General features: G+C 31.0%; 1 protein-coding gene across 2 annotated transcripts in view; it reads right to left on the reverse strand.

Annotated features, from left to right (window-relative positions):
* Nucleotides 1–15,598, reverse strand: part of LOC118182618 (uncharacterized) — a 269,407-nt gene that overhangs the window by 135,366 nt on the left and 118,443 nt on the right. The window contains exons 25-30 of one of the 2 annotated variants that reach the window (XM_085819175.1): nt 12,077–12,181; nt 8,561–8,665; nt 6,785–6,850; nt 6,454–6,552; nt 5,854–5,925; nt 3,498–3,602 (exon numbers count right to left, since the gene is read on the reverse strand). In XM_085819175.1, the coding sequence (XP_085675301.1) occupies nt 3,498–3,602; nt 5,854–5,925; nt 6,454–6,552; nt 6,785–6,850; nt 8,561–8,665; nt 12,077–12,181 (552 nt within the window). Of the gene's footprint in view, nt 1–3,497; nt 3,603–5,853; nt 5,926–6,453; nt 6,553–6,784; nt 6,872–8,560; nt 8,666–12,076; nt 12,182–15,598 lie in introns of both variants that reach the window. The other variant, XM_085819174.1, reaches the window with a different exon arrangement.

The raw sequence follows: 15,598 nt of genomic DNA on the forward strand, positions 1-15,598 counted from the left end.
AATTATATGTCTATAGTATTAGTCTAAAGTATTAGCAGAGAAAACAAATCAAACAACTCACATTGAAAGAAATGTTTAATAAAGTAAACATATAAATATTAAGCTCTTTTCTTTTGTAAATTTTGATACCCTTTAAATCATAAATCACGATTTCATATTTTCAATTTTATAATTTCTACGTGCCATCTTAGTAGATTTAAAATGATCTAATATCCGGAAAAATTTCAAATCTGGGAACGCCGAAGTCCCGACGAGTCCAGACCTTGGACTTTGTACTGTATAAATATATATATATCTCACCCTTAAATAACATTGTTTCTTAAAACGTGTTGAACTTTTTGGAGCCACAGCTCCTGGTAACTTTTAGGCGAGCTTACTACAATTTCTAATTTACTTATTTTGCAGCATATTGCGCAAAATGTTATCTAGACCAAATTGGTCTTACAGTATTGTACTAACTACCTTGCTTGTTATATTATATATATATATATATATATATATAATACGGAATGTATATTTTCAGTTAAATTTCTACCCAATAACTTTAGTAATTCATGAAAGTTAATTTTGCGTCTAGTTAATTCAGGAAAGTTAGTTTCAATTAGTTGTTTTCAGCTTTAAAAATATTAAAATTTTTTTAATTAGTTATTTTCAACTAATAATTGTATCGCCATTAGCAAAAATTATGCATTACTATCAACAACATAGGTTTAAACCAAATACTTAATTGTTTATTGAAGCTTCTAAATGTATTTCCGAACTTCACTTTTTCTTGGCTAGCGTTACTGAATTTGCCCTTGGCGACCTAAAATCGAAATGGAGCCAACAGATTTCCCGCGAAATCGATAACAGACCCTCCGCAGAAATAAACTCATAATCCCGATATCCTATACATATAGTATGTGCAAAAGAGAATAAACTCCGTAGAAGGTGATAAATTAATTTATGGCTTAACAAACACAGAAATTAAGCTAAGCAAAACCGTGTAAAAACAAATTGAAATGATAAAACGAAACTTAATTTTCATGTGAATTTTCAGCGCTGACTCTCCCATTCTAGAAATTTCAATTTGTTTCAGACAAAGACCACATTTAAGGATTGCCATCCATCAATATCCAGTCTTTGTAGTCAGCTTGATGAAGCCACAGTTTAATGAAAATGCACTTTCCAGGCATCTCGTTCCTATTGGCGTCGGAAGGGTTGTGGCCTTCCAGGCTGGGATTGCTCTAATTTTGGCAAATATTTTCAGGATCCCCCCCCTTTTTTTTCCTCGAGCACCTTCATCATCACTTTCGTCTCTTAAAGAACTTCCGGCTTCACGCTTTCGTCACAATCTGCCTAAATTTATAGATAACACCTGTTTCGAAAGATTGGATGAATAGCCAATCAGACACCGATACTTTCGTTCGGGTAGCTAATTGTTTTTTTTTTTTTTTTTAAATCGTTTGCAATGCAAATCCGCCAACAGATTGGTTAAGAGCCGTGCAATTTTAATTCCATATTCATGAGAAATCGCAATTCACACATAGAATGGCAATCATTAGAAATGATAAGAAATGTCAAATGAGCAAAATTAAGGACCATATATTCATTTTGGCCAAAATTAAGGACTTTTAAGGACCGTACGAACCCTGATAATGCTTCTATAAATAGAGAATTCGTGCCAGAAGCTCCTCTCTTCCTCTGCTAGTAAGATCTAAGCGGCTGCACTTCTCATCTTCCCTTTGTTAGAATAGTTATGACGTCAAAAGTCTAGATTTTACTGTATTCAGTTTAAAAAAATACTATTTGATATGTAATATGGAGAAGTTAATATAAAAAAATAATAATCTGCCATTCAAATGGAATAAAGATGTGCAATTAAAAGCTAAATTCTTCTGTGTCATCATTGGATGCCGTCTCAACACTCAGCCACAGCAGTGCCTGGACTTTGATGCCAAGCTTTGTCATTCACGTCCACGAGTGCTAAAATATCACAGCTTTATTAATTAGACAGGAGGACTTTATTCTACGCGGGGGGAAAAGGCTCCTAGATTTATTTCTAATGCGCTTCTAAATTCAAAAGTGGGTTAAGGACATTGCAATTCATCTGAAGACAGAATATCCCTGTGCTTTGCTTTTCGTCGGCTACAAAAATAAAGTGTCTTTCAAATGTGGCATGATATGCATTACATGTAAAGTGATTAGTGAAAAGTTTTCAGCAAAGTGTATTGTGATTCAGATTAATATTTTGGTATAATGTGAAATTTTTTAGTGACTTCATATTCAAGATTGGTGCTTCAAAATTGAATTTTGTGTAAACTGATTATTGGTGCTTCAATTATGAATACAAGAGCTAAAGCCGCGAAGTAAACAAATACGCAAGAATCAATAGCCACTATCGACACAACAAAATTTCAATTTCCTGTTTTTGATGGGTCTAAAAGCTATATTCCCATTGATAAATATATTACTGTTTGAACAAAAATGAAGTGCCAAATATATTCAAGATAAACCCTTTATTTTTTCTGAATGCCTGCAAGAAGAAGCACTTTCATAGCTCTTTCGTGAGTGTTTAGACAAAGATTGGGAAGCAGTGAAAGAAAAATTTCAAATTTACTTTTCCAGTGCAGAGGCAGTGACATTTAATGACTTTGTATCTGTCACCTATGAAAAATTTAATAATATTGACCTCTATTTTTGTAATAAGTTACGATATGGATCCAGTTTGAAGTTAAAAGGATCTACAATGGTTGAAGCCCTGAATCAAGGTCTTCTGGAAGCCTAGTGCATGTTACTTTGTGTTCAAGAAATAAAAACTCCAAAACAGTGAATAGACATTGCAAGAAAACGTTTCTCAATTTCAGTGCCACTGGAGTCGAAAGTGCAAATAGATGTTGCTATTTTTAGAATAGAGAAGGGAAACTAATTTAACCTTTTACATATTCTTTATTTTTCTTACATACATATATTTATATACTCTTGGTGCTGCCGATTGCAACCAAAAAGGGAGGTGTACAACTACATTATATAACAGTTCCACAAAGAAAATTTCAACGTTCTGGGGCGATTCGTTTTTAAGTTAAGTGAGATGCATACATACGTACAAGACGACACACACACACACACACACACACAAAAAAAAAAAATCTAAATCCAATGTAAATCAGTTTTATAATTCTGTACGGGGGAAAACATTTCTTTACTCTGTCCTTGCGTACAGATATCACACAAAAACCTGAATTTTTCGTGATTACAATACTCCTTCACTTTGTACAAGGAAGTAAAAATTCAAAAATAAAACTCTTTCATAATTATTAATATTGCTCCAAAATACAGCAAAACATAAGAGTAATTTTTTAAATTAATTCCTTTAAATTTTAGCAAGAAATATATCAGCTTCAATTCAATAAAAAATTTATGGTAGTTTAATAATTAATAAAGAATGCAAAATTCTATACAAACATATAAATATTAAATACGGTACTTTTAGAGAATATAATTAAATTCAGACTTACTCTTTCCAAGCTCATCAACATTCTTCTTTTCAACTGACAAAGCTTCAACAGCTTCCTGATGGTTTTGCTGTAATTCATGGAACTTTCCTTCGAGAGTACTTTTTTCTAGATAAAGAAATTTTAGAATTATTCACATAATTCAAAGGGATGAAATATAAATCACTATATCATAATGTACAAAACATTTAATGAAAGGATTTGGAAACATTTTTAACACATGTAGAATTTCAAACATAAATGCTCCTTTTTTATACTTTCTCAGATTTACTACCTGCCTGATTAACACAACAGAAATTTATTTATTCCTTTCAACTATTCTTAAAAATTCTTAAAATTTACCAATTAATACATATATATTTTTAAGCAGCTAGTCAGTATTTTTTGTGTGCTACTGTTAATCAAGATTGAAACCCATTACAATATTAGTCACAAACATGTGCGTATATATAAATAAGTATATATATATATATATATTGTACAGGCACACACAAATGTACACTGTGCAATGAAAAGGAAGGGACGGTTCTATATCTACTGGCCGACTGACGAAATTCAACTTGCGTTTGTCATGTCTCGAAAGCGCAACTTATGATATATACAGTACAAAGTTCGTAATCTGGACTCGTCGGAACTTCGGTGATTCCAGATTAGGGGTTTTACCCATTTATAGATCATCAATTTAAATCTGGTAAGATGGCATGCAGAAATTATAAAATTAAACTATGAAACCGTAATTTATGAAATAAAGAACAATTATTATGTAAAGGGTATCAAAATTTACCGAAAAAAGGGGGGGAGGCTTTATATTTATTTGTTTACTTTATTAAACATTTCTTTCAATGCAAGTTGTTTAAGTTGCTTTCCCCCCCCTAATACTTTATCTTTAATTCTATAAGCGGACATAATTTCTTGTTCAGTTACAAAGTTGCACAGTTCAAGTCCTGTAATTGCTGTGTTGAGAATACCGACTAACTTGTCAATCGAAATTTTTTCGTTTTCAATAACCTCTCTGTCACTTTCTTCACTATCGGAAGCAGTATTTTCTGGATCTAGACCCATACTACATAGTTCGCCACCTGTTAATTGATTGATGACTGGGGTATTGTCGCAATGAAAAACTTCTGTTATATCATTTTCATTTATTACCACTTCTCCACATTTCTTTACAAAATCCAATAACTGGAAAATTTCACCTTTAGTTTGCGATGTCCGAAAACCTTCAAATTTGCGGCTATCATCTTCATCATCGTCACCATGAAATATGATATAGCTGGCCATAAATTATGCCATTATTATAATATTAAGGAACAGCACAATCTGCAACATTAACTGAAATGCCTTAGAATCGGTAAAGATAATTTTAGCCTAGCTTATACTGTCCATTATATATTAAACGTGCATGCATAATTCATGCATTACTCACGTGCGTAAGGCATAAAAAAAAGTTTGCGGCTTTGAGGTCCGGATAACGGACTTTGTACTGCATTAGATTCATATATAGCATTGTTCTAATATAGGTATTTTGACACAAAATCGGACATTTCCTTAAATGACAAGCCAATTCTTTTCCACATTTCAATACTATGACTCAAATTACACCAAACTGCCAAGTTTTGTAAAAATCGCACGAGTAGTTTTAAAAAAATTAGCTCTCAAAATTTTTCTCTTCAATGTTGAGTTTGGTATACATTTATTAATATCTCTTTTTTATTAAACTTATTTGATTCTTCCTTTCACAGTTCAAAATTTAGGTTCATTCCAAATAACATTCCCACCTTTTGATTTATTTGTAAAATTTGTATTTTTAAATAATTTTTATAAATTTTTCAAAAAAAAATTTGAATTATAATCTATAAAATTTTTATCATCATCTTAAAGTAGATATATTTTTAAGCATACCAGCAAAAAATAAGTTTTTCATTCAAAATTTACGAAGATATACGCAAATTTATATATTGGCGCATTTTGAAATTTGGCTTGATTGTTAAAAGTGATAATTTCATCAATTATTTGAAAGTAAGAATTTAATATTTGGGCATAATTTGAGTCATAGAATCGAAATATGAAAAAAAATTGGTATGTTATTTCAGAATTACAAATTACAAACACCAGATTACAAACACCAAAGAGGAATATTTCTAGAGTAAATGCTCAGCAGAGACTAAACGATGAAGCCACTAAATACAAGTACTTTGGCAAATGTGCTATCTGCATGAGTATTTTTATATAGTTTTACCATGTGATGAGTCAGTTTTCCTTAGAAAGTCATTCACACAGCCTAATTAGGAAGTTAGCACCTGCATACTTCCTTATAAGCAAATTAACCAAACCCTAAAAGTAAAAATAATTTGCATACCTTGTTTCAGTGTATGTATTTCAGTTTTCAAATTTCCTACTTCTTTGCATGTTTCCTCTAAGGCAGCTGCATCTATAGGATGATATACAGATTTAATATTGGACTTGAAAGAAATTTTTAGTAAAACAAAGTAAATACAATAGAAGCAAAGATAGAAGTGCTTAAATTTTTAAAATTTGAACATGAGGAGCAACAAATGACAAATTACTTATTTATAAAATAATATAAATGGAAGCCCTTTAGAATATAATTTTTTATGCATATATGTGCAAATTTTAAATATTAAAATGATTATATATATTTTTTTTACATATTATACTATTTTTTTACGACAATTACTACATTAAACCCGATGACATGTTAAGTATCCTATCCTAGAACGTCACTTCCTAAAATGACCTGCATTTGAAGAACAAACATAGCTGTTGATGACAATAATATTCTTTAGAATAAAAATTTCTATTTAAGAGACTATATTATGGCAGATCAGAATGCCTTGTTTCATTATAAATGTAAAATATTTCACACATATTAATATTCAAGTGGCATAAAAAGTTATGGTTTGTCATGAATAGTCAATAGGATCACTTTCAGACATACTTTCTCTAAGACAGTCAGCTTTCTCCTTCTCACTTATCTGAGCAGCTTCTTGAAGAGTTTTTTCCAATTTATGGATATTTCCTTCAAGAGTGCTTTTTTCTAGGTAAAAAAATTTTAGGACAGTTAGCTGACTTAAAAGTCATGAAATCTAAATTACCATATCACAAATAATTATTCATAGTATTAAATATGTAATTTGAGGGAAGCATCAGAACTATAACATTTATCACATCAGAATCAGTCTCCTTAGGCAGTTAGCCCTCACATACTTTACCACAAACAATTAAACCAAACCAAAATCAAATCATCAATGTAAAAATAATTTCCATACCTTGTTTCAGTTTATCTATTTCTATTTTCAACTTTTCTATTTCTTCATATTTTTCCTCCAAGGCAGCTGTACCAATCGGACAATATACTGAATAAATATTGGATGTTAAAATGAAGAAATTATGAGTAAAAGAAAATAAAACAGCCAAATAATAGAAGAAATGATAATAGTGCCCAAATAATAATTCAAACCTTGATAAGCAACAAATGACATTTTTATTTAATCAAAAAGTAACACAAATGCAGTTTTTTAGAATAAAGGTCTTAAACCTTTCAGGACGGGCGTCCCATATAAGCATTCCCTAAGAACGTCTCTTACAGCCGGGCGCCCCATCCCCGCATCGCTAGAGATTGCATTCAGGGGACGGGTAATGCATATACGCATTTTAAGCTGGAATGTTTTTCTGAAGGCCACTAGATGGCATCCTATGTCCATTACTTTTGAAATGAACACAGTTTTAGATTCTTGACAGTTGAAATGAACAGTTGAACACAGTTTAGGTTCTTGACAGTTGAAATGAACAGTTGAACACAGTTTAGGTTCTTGACCTTGAGTTTGATATATTCTACTTGATTTTGGTATTTTACTCATCAGCTCTTGCGAGGGTGGGGGGTGGGAAAGCATAGACAGAGGTGAGCTCTTTAAATCGCTGCGTGCTAATGAAAACATTGGCATGTCCGATTTATATCCAATTTCTTCTTTTTATTCTATTTTTTTCCTTTACTACGTACAGTCTTTTAGGGTTAGTATGTGGAGTACTGTTACGTTTTGCATTGCCTTCAGTTCTATTTCCGTTTCTTCTTTTTTTATTTCGGAAAGCCTCACCTCCAGTCTATTATGGCGGGAAGGCGCTATTTATCAGAGGAAGAATACCCTCGTATGGTCAATGAACCATTTAATTAATGCTGATGAGAGTGATGACTGATTTTCTAAAGAGTTAGAAAGCGACACTTCTCAGTGCTTCGAGATTTACCACAGTCTTCATTTTAAATTTTGTTACTTTTTACTGTAAATAGTCTTTATTGTGTTGTTTTATTATTTTTAAACTTTATTGATGGATTTTATCAATTAAAACTTCAGAATAATTTGAATAGCGCTTCCGAAAATTATTTTACAAGATAAGCAATTTTTTAAGTATATTTTCATGTAAAATAAAGAGGAAAAAAAAAACGTTATTAAGTGCTAATTTTAGCATATATAACAGCCCAAGTAATAATCCAAAATGATACCAAAAATTACGATGCTAGAAGCGAAATTTTTTTCTTCTTCTGATTTTTTAAATAAAATTAGGCTTAGCGATGCAAAACCTCCGTCCTGTGCAGTGACTGCCTTCGATTGCCTTCAGTCTCGCACAAGTGTCTTAAACAAAGGTGCGCCGTCGCGAAAAGGTTAAGCAAATACGTGCATATTTTAAAATTTTGAAATTATTAGATCAATTTTCATACATCTTTTCTCACTTCTTTCTCAGTAAAGACTGGATTAATTTTGATATGCTGTGTGAACCCTATCCTAGAGTTTCACTTTCTAAAACAGCCATCATTTGTAAGAATGAAGAAACCTAGGTGTTAATGATGATAATATTCTCTAAAATAAAAAACATAAACTTGATCAAGAATATCAAATATATATTATGGAACATAAGATATCATAAATGAAAATATTTCATACATTAACTAAACTGCCTACACAGCTAATAACATACAGGAAATTAACATTCAAGTAGCACAGAGGATGGTGTTTCTAATGAATAATATATAAGATCAAATTAAGACATACTTTTTCTAAGATCAGCAGTTTTCTCTTTGTCAGGTGTTGAAGTCTGAACAGCTTCTTGAAGGTTTTGTTTTAATTTAAGGATATTTTCTTCAAGAATATGTTTTTCTGGGTAAAGAAATTTTGGAACTATTAGCAGAATTGAAAATTTATGAAACCTAAGTTGCCACATCAGAATATCTAAGAATTTAATATTCAGTGACAGGATTTTAAAATACATTATTAATGCATGTATACTTTATATCAAACATAACACAACTTATAAATGCTGATTTTGTGCTTTCTCAGATTAACTTGTTGGATTAATTTATTTGGAGTAAGGCCATGGAGATAAGAGGAAAACAGCAGCTAGCACCATCTATGAAACCATTACAGCATTATTCCTTAAAACCTCACAATGTATGACATAGACTTGTTTTCCTGACTTGTTATTTCCCAACCTTATAAGCCCTTTTAGCAGCCTGGATTTTTAGACCCGTCATGAAGACATGTATTTAAACAGCCTTTATTAGGTAAATCTGTATATTTACCTTTTCAGTCTTTATTTTCATAAACTTGCATTTATTAAGATGACATTTATGTTATTAAAGAAAGCAAAATATCTTAAATTATAAGTTAATATATATTTAGTGATAAAAAAATTTCATGTCCATATAAAGCAAGTCACGGCATTCAGAGGGTTAAATCTATGCGTTTTTCTAATATTTTAAATATTCTAGTAAAACCACTGCTTTACAAGTAAACAAATTTTTGTCCGAGTTGCTGGCCTGATTTCTGACATTATTACAGATGAATTTTGCAAGCATTAATGATTTAAAATAAACTAAAAAACAAGTTTTTGTTATATGTCTGTATAAAGTAATGACAGATATGGATAAGTGAGTTCAAAGTAGTAGTATTTAATCCATGCAGATAATTAAACCAAAATTAGTAAAGTCAAAACTGAATAAACATAGTGCTTAAAATGTTAAAAGAAAAAAATATTACAGAAAAATGTACACCTAAACACTACACTACAACAAAAGAACCTCTACCTCTTGTACAGTTCCCAATATACTTAACGTTATTTTATAATGCTACAGTAAGCATTCAAAGGCATGACAATCAGATATAACGATCAGGTTGAATATCTTCAATAGAAATATTTTGTGCATTTTTCGCATCTTTCCCAGAATTTTTCCAAGTTTTAATAAAAAGATTACTAACCCTTAAAATCATATAGTACATATTCCATTTGTAAAGACCAACAACCTTTATATTACTTTTCTTTTATTTCTCCCCTTTTCCACAGGGTTTGCAAGGCAGGTGACAATTTAATTCTGTGAGAAGAGTGATGAAATAATAAGCATATTTTTGTACACCTAATGGTGTATGTGATCATTGAATCAAAGAAGGTCAATGGGATCTCTGATTCCATTCAAATTCTTCGATTGAGATGTTAGATAGAACTTTATTCAAAGTTGACACTACAATAGAAATTTTGAAATCTTTCCTGTTCAGGGACAGATGCTATCAGACGTTTGATGTCCCATTATAGGAAGTAACTGTCAAACATGCTGATTGTAACATTTTACTTTCGATGGAGAGACAGCTCTAGAAGCATCTTAGCAACTTGTTACAAAATCAAGAATCTCAAATTGTTTTTGGTATGCTGATCTAGCATGGTATGCAAAGAATGTTAAAGAAGATGAAAACGGGAAGTGGCCTGCTGCTAATTGGCTAGGAGGAAAAAAAAAAGTATTCCAATATTTTCATACTATGATGTGGAGTTTTTTCACATATACAATGATAATTTCGTAGCGACGGAAATATTGTGACAATATAAAATGAAAGATCTTGATATCCATGATTCTTCTTCTGATTGTGATGAAAATTTTGATAAAATGCAATGCAAACTGTTTACCACAGCAGCTACTACAGATTTCATTAATAAGTTTTAATTTACATAAGCTATAGAACCAAAAGTGATGGAATTATTTCAATTTTTGGACAAAAAATGGAAATTTATTGCAATATGCATCATGGCAGCAGAAAAATACATTACTTTTGAGCTCAGAAATTAAGCTAAAGCTGAGTTATTAATATTTTTTGTTATTCATTTTTAGTGTTTTTATATTTTCATGGATAAAAAATAATTACTCGAAGTTATAAATAAGTAATTTAAGGGAAGTATCAGAACCAAGATATTTATATGGTAATTTACTACGAAAAATTATTAACATATAGTGAAACTGGAAAACAATAAATTTAATAACTGTACTTAATAATAATTGATATAAAATCTTAGTTTTAATTAGATTTGTTTTTATTTTCTTGATATAGATGTGACAATATTAATTAATCTCTTTTACCATCCATGGTTCAGTTTTTGCAAGATGGATTGTGAAAATGGCATGCACCTATAATAATAATAAACACAGACACAAAAGTCTATGTGGATTAAAGAGTAGTGAAAAAAATCATGTCAAGCATCAAGAAACTGAGACGCTGATGATGTATCAAGACAAAACATGCCAAGTCAAAAATGAGTCTCAAGAGACTGGCTTTTAGGACTAGTATTTGACAATGATTTCTAAAAGAAATAGACAAATCACATCAGTCCAGACTGCAAGAGAGCTTGCTGAAGCTACAGGAACTCAACGATCGAGATGATGATCAAACCATGGTTGCAAAATAAAAGTACAAGGATTATTTCTCAATAATGACAGACAGTATTTTCGCTGATTGTATTTACTTGGTTGGAGAATAACCAATCAAACAGTCCAAAACATTCCTCTTAGAGTGGCTTATTGAATCAATTTGTGATGGATCTGTCATAAGCCATGTGGATAGAATAGTATAGTCATCTAACATTACAAGTGTCAGCAACAGAAAAGGGAATGGAAATGTTAGTTGAGAAAAATTATGGACTATTAGCAAATTTCAGCCGAAATTAAGTACTGTTAACAACAAAAAATTTTTTCAAAAAATGTAAGGACTTTTAAGAGCCATATGAATCTCCCCCCCCCAAATACAAAAGCAGTACATCTACATTTAAAAAAATGAGTTTGATGCAGCTTTCAAAAACCAAATTTATTTTCCGATTTTACATACGTTTCTCTATTTTTCAACATAGTTGCCAAGTTTGTTTAAACACTTATCATACCTTAGAACTAGATTTTGAATACCCTCTTCATAGAAACTTGCTGCCTGCTCCGATAACCATGAGGTCATGGCCATTTTCATGTCCTAGACTAGACACTTCAGGAAATTTGTTTGATAGAGTGCTTATGGTGAAGCGTCTATTCTCAAGAATTTTTGCTTCAACTGAAGCCACCATATAATTTGTGATCACAGATGGTTGACCGAACATAAAGTAACTTTGCTGCCAAATTGTATTAATACTCAAGGCTGCCTCAACATATGACAAAAGTCTCTAGAAGTCATGATTTGTTACCAAGAAAGTTTTATTATACTAACGAAATTCATTAATGAACAAATTAATGTACTAAGCAGAGTAATAAATAAATAAAATCTAACCTTTCCCCAGAATGTCAATTTTATCTTTTTGCTCTTTAAGTGATTCATCGGCTGCACGCAGCTGCAAATGTAGCTCTTCAATTTCGGCTTTTGTTTTTGCATGATCTGCAAACAGGAAAATACACTTATTTTGAATTTTGAATGAAATACAGCAGGTTTTTATCAGTTGGAATACTCTGGAACCTTAAAAATATGGGTCAGTATTAAAATTTTGGTTTTTAAAGAAAGAGCAGATTATCGTATAATTCATCTGAATACATGGGTGACAGGACAAAGTGGCATTTGACAAATTATACCCAAATGTACATATTAAATGCAAATCTAAAAATGGTAAGGAAGAAAAGGGGAGGGAAAAAATATCTACCCGATGTAAACCATCTAAGCAAAACCCTGTTAAAATAATAAGATTTAAACAAATTTTCAGATTTTTTTAATGCATAATTTATCAATGACATTACACACATATATATATATATATATATTTCATTATATATATATTACATTACATTAGATATTATCACTGGGCCATTATTGTAATAAGATTACTTAATGGAAAGTAAGTTGCAACGGATTGGCGGTGGTTCTCTGCATCATAACTTTATAACTTAAAATTTTGAGAATATTCACATACAGTCTACACAAAACAGAGTCAAAATTTAATAAGCTAAGTTATGGATGTCTGATAATAATTAAAATTACTATCCCATTGTACATACAAAATTTCAACACGTCATTCTTTATGCATTTTATCTTACTGAATTTCTGTGCAAAAATTTAGTATGAAATTCTAACTTTTCTTAATTCAGGGTTTGTACACATTTTTGCCCATAGAAGTTAAGTACTTTTGAGGACCTTTAAGGACCATTAATGAAAAAAATCAACGACCCATCAACAAATTGGAACTGAATAAATTCAATTACAGATATTAGCTATGCCCGAACACACTTTTGTGATACCATCTTAAGAATGAAATAGATCCATGCATTATTAAACATAATTTAATAAGCATAATTATAAACAAATTTGAGAATCAACTTTAAATAAAAAATCAACTTTATGATAAAATTTATCAGATAGCATTTAATATTTTACCCTTACAATAGTTAGACATACCTGAAAGAAGATAAGTGACATTTTATTTACATTTTACTAACAGTTAATTTTATGGTCGTTTTTTCTTTTATGTCTCATTTTGTCATGTACTCACTTAGTTTACAAGTTTAGTAAATAATAGGTAGATTTTATGTCAAATGACATAGGTTAAAATGAGAAGTAAAATCACAATCAGCATAATTCGTTACAGAAGACTGGCTATTGCCACCACTGCTGCTTCCCTAGAGAGAGGCCTGCTGATAAGAACAAACCTGAAAGCTTATTTAAGCAAGGTCGGCAAGTTCTGCAAAGTTAGTTGTGCTCTGCCTGTCTGACGCAGAGTTCCTGGGGTTGTATCCCAGTTAATATATTTTAAGATTCCAATAAGCAACTAAGACACCAAAGTTCATAAGTTGTTTTGTATTATTTTAAGTCTCACTAGATGCAAGGAATTAAGTTTTACATTTTTGTGCTGTATCTTGTGACCACACTAAAGATTTAATGAAAGGCAATGACTCCCTTTAATATGCAAAGATAACTTTTAAGGGTGACCAGCTAGTTACAAATAATTCAATTAAATAGTTAGATACCATTAGTCATTATAGATTTACATGGCCACTATTGAATTCATTTTTAAAAAATATTTGTTAAAAACGTACTATTTAAACCACAATCGATTAACATGTCACAGTTTAAAATACATCTAATTTATGAAATTTGATTCTTAAACGATATTAAGATAACTACACATTAAAAGCTATAAAATATTTACGATTGGAACAAAAATACTCAAATATTTGTGCATTTTAATTTGAAGCCTTTCCAGACATTCTGGCTAATTTATATCAATTTCCTTCTCTTTAAACATCTTTTCTAACAATTAGAAATTTGTTTCAATACACAAACAGCCCCGCTAGTTTCTAAATGTTTTATCTCCTAACTTGTCAATCTCTCGACTATGTACTTATGAGGTTTTACTTCATCTGATAAAAATTAAATAGACCAAAACCCCTGACAGAAGTTAAGCAAATTACCACTATGTCTGAAAGTAACTAAAAATTCAGATAAAGGTAAGCCTCTTATATAAAAAGACCTTAGAACACAAAGACATGTTCTTGTGCTAGCAAAATCAACTATGATGATCTTATGATGATCCAATTAAACAGGAACAGTCAAATTCAAACTAAAAATGTGGACTAGTAGTCAAGACTACACAATTTAATTTTAATCTAGGCTGACTCAGTAACACATTGTAACATAATTATCATGTAGCAAATTCAAATATTGGCAGCGATAACGCAAAGACATGTAACTACAAATTACGAGAGCTGTGAGGAACTAATGCAGCATGTAAGCGAAAGCCAGAAACAAATTCTGTCTTACAACCCCAAAACCTTAGCTTTAAAACTATCTAAGTGATTTACATTCCGGTGAGGAAACTGAAAGCCAAAATTATAGCAAAGACTGAAATCATAAACAACTGCTTAATTTACATAATATTAACTATACATATTTTTGAAGAATAATTTTCTTTTTTTATGTATTTGGTTTCTTTCTTCAATACATTTTTTTTCCTTAATTTTAAAATTTTTGGATTTAATTAAAGATTTCTGTTATTCAAAAAAACTAAATGCATTTAGATTGTATAGGAAAAGGTGCTAATTTTATTTAGTAATATGAACATCCAGGATATTTTTCTTCAATACACTTCATTTTACAATTTTTGGATTTAATTAAAAGATTTCTGTTATTCTTAAAACTAAATGCATTTAGCTTGTATAGGTGTGGTGATAGTGTATTTAATTATGGAAAAGCACACTAAAGCTATCTGCCTAAGGAGAGGGACGCCTTCGTGAAGGACTTTCTAATTAGCTTGCATAGGGAAAAGTGCTAATTTTATTTCTTTTGTAATATGAACATTCCAAATAAATACGAAATGATATATGGTAAGGGCCAGCTACAAAGCTGCTGCTGCAGCAGAATTTTTAGAATTTAGTGACACACCGAGCAGTAAAATCTAGAAATGGCAAAACTTTAGAATTTATGAAGGCACTAGACAGCAGAATTTAGGATCTAAAGGGAAAGATGCATCAGGCGGGAAAATGCGTAACGTAAGGGCGAGAGACACCCGGGTTGCTCTCAACAAAATTGGAGCTGGCATATAGCAAAGTTGTACTGTCACCTGAATAGTGCTCAAGGCTCTCACCAACATCAGGCACAATCTTGCACTCCTTGCCACAATGAATTTCGTGAGCTTTTTCTGATAATGCTGGCAGATAAGTTATATAAGTCACAACAACTGTCCAGAATAAAGAAAGGAACTCTGGTTATTTCACCAGTTGGGATTTATTATTTCAGAAAATGTCTCAAATTTCAATTACCTGGAAAAACAGCCAAACTGAAATCACAAAAGTATTAAATCAGTTACCA

This window comes from Stegodyphus dumicola, chromosome 6, assembly GCF_044657685.1.
Source record: "Stegodyphus dumicola isolate Sdum_Otavi_A_Nest chromosome 6, ASM4465768v1".
In the NCBI taxonomy this organism is placed as follows: domain Eukaryota; kingdom Metazoa; phylum Arthropoda; class Arachnida; order Araneae; family Eresidae; genus Stegodyphus; species Stegodyphus dumicola.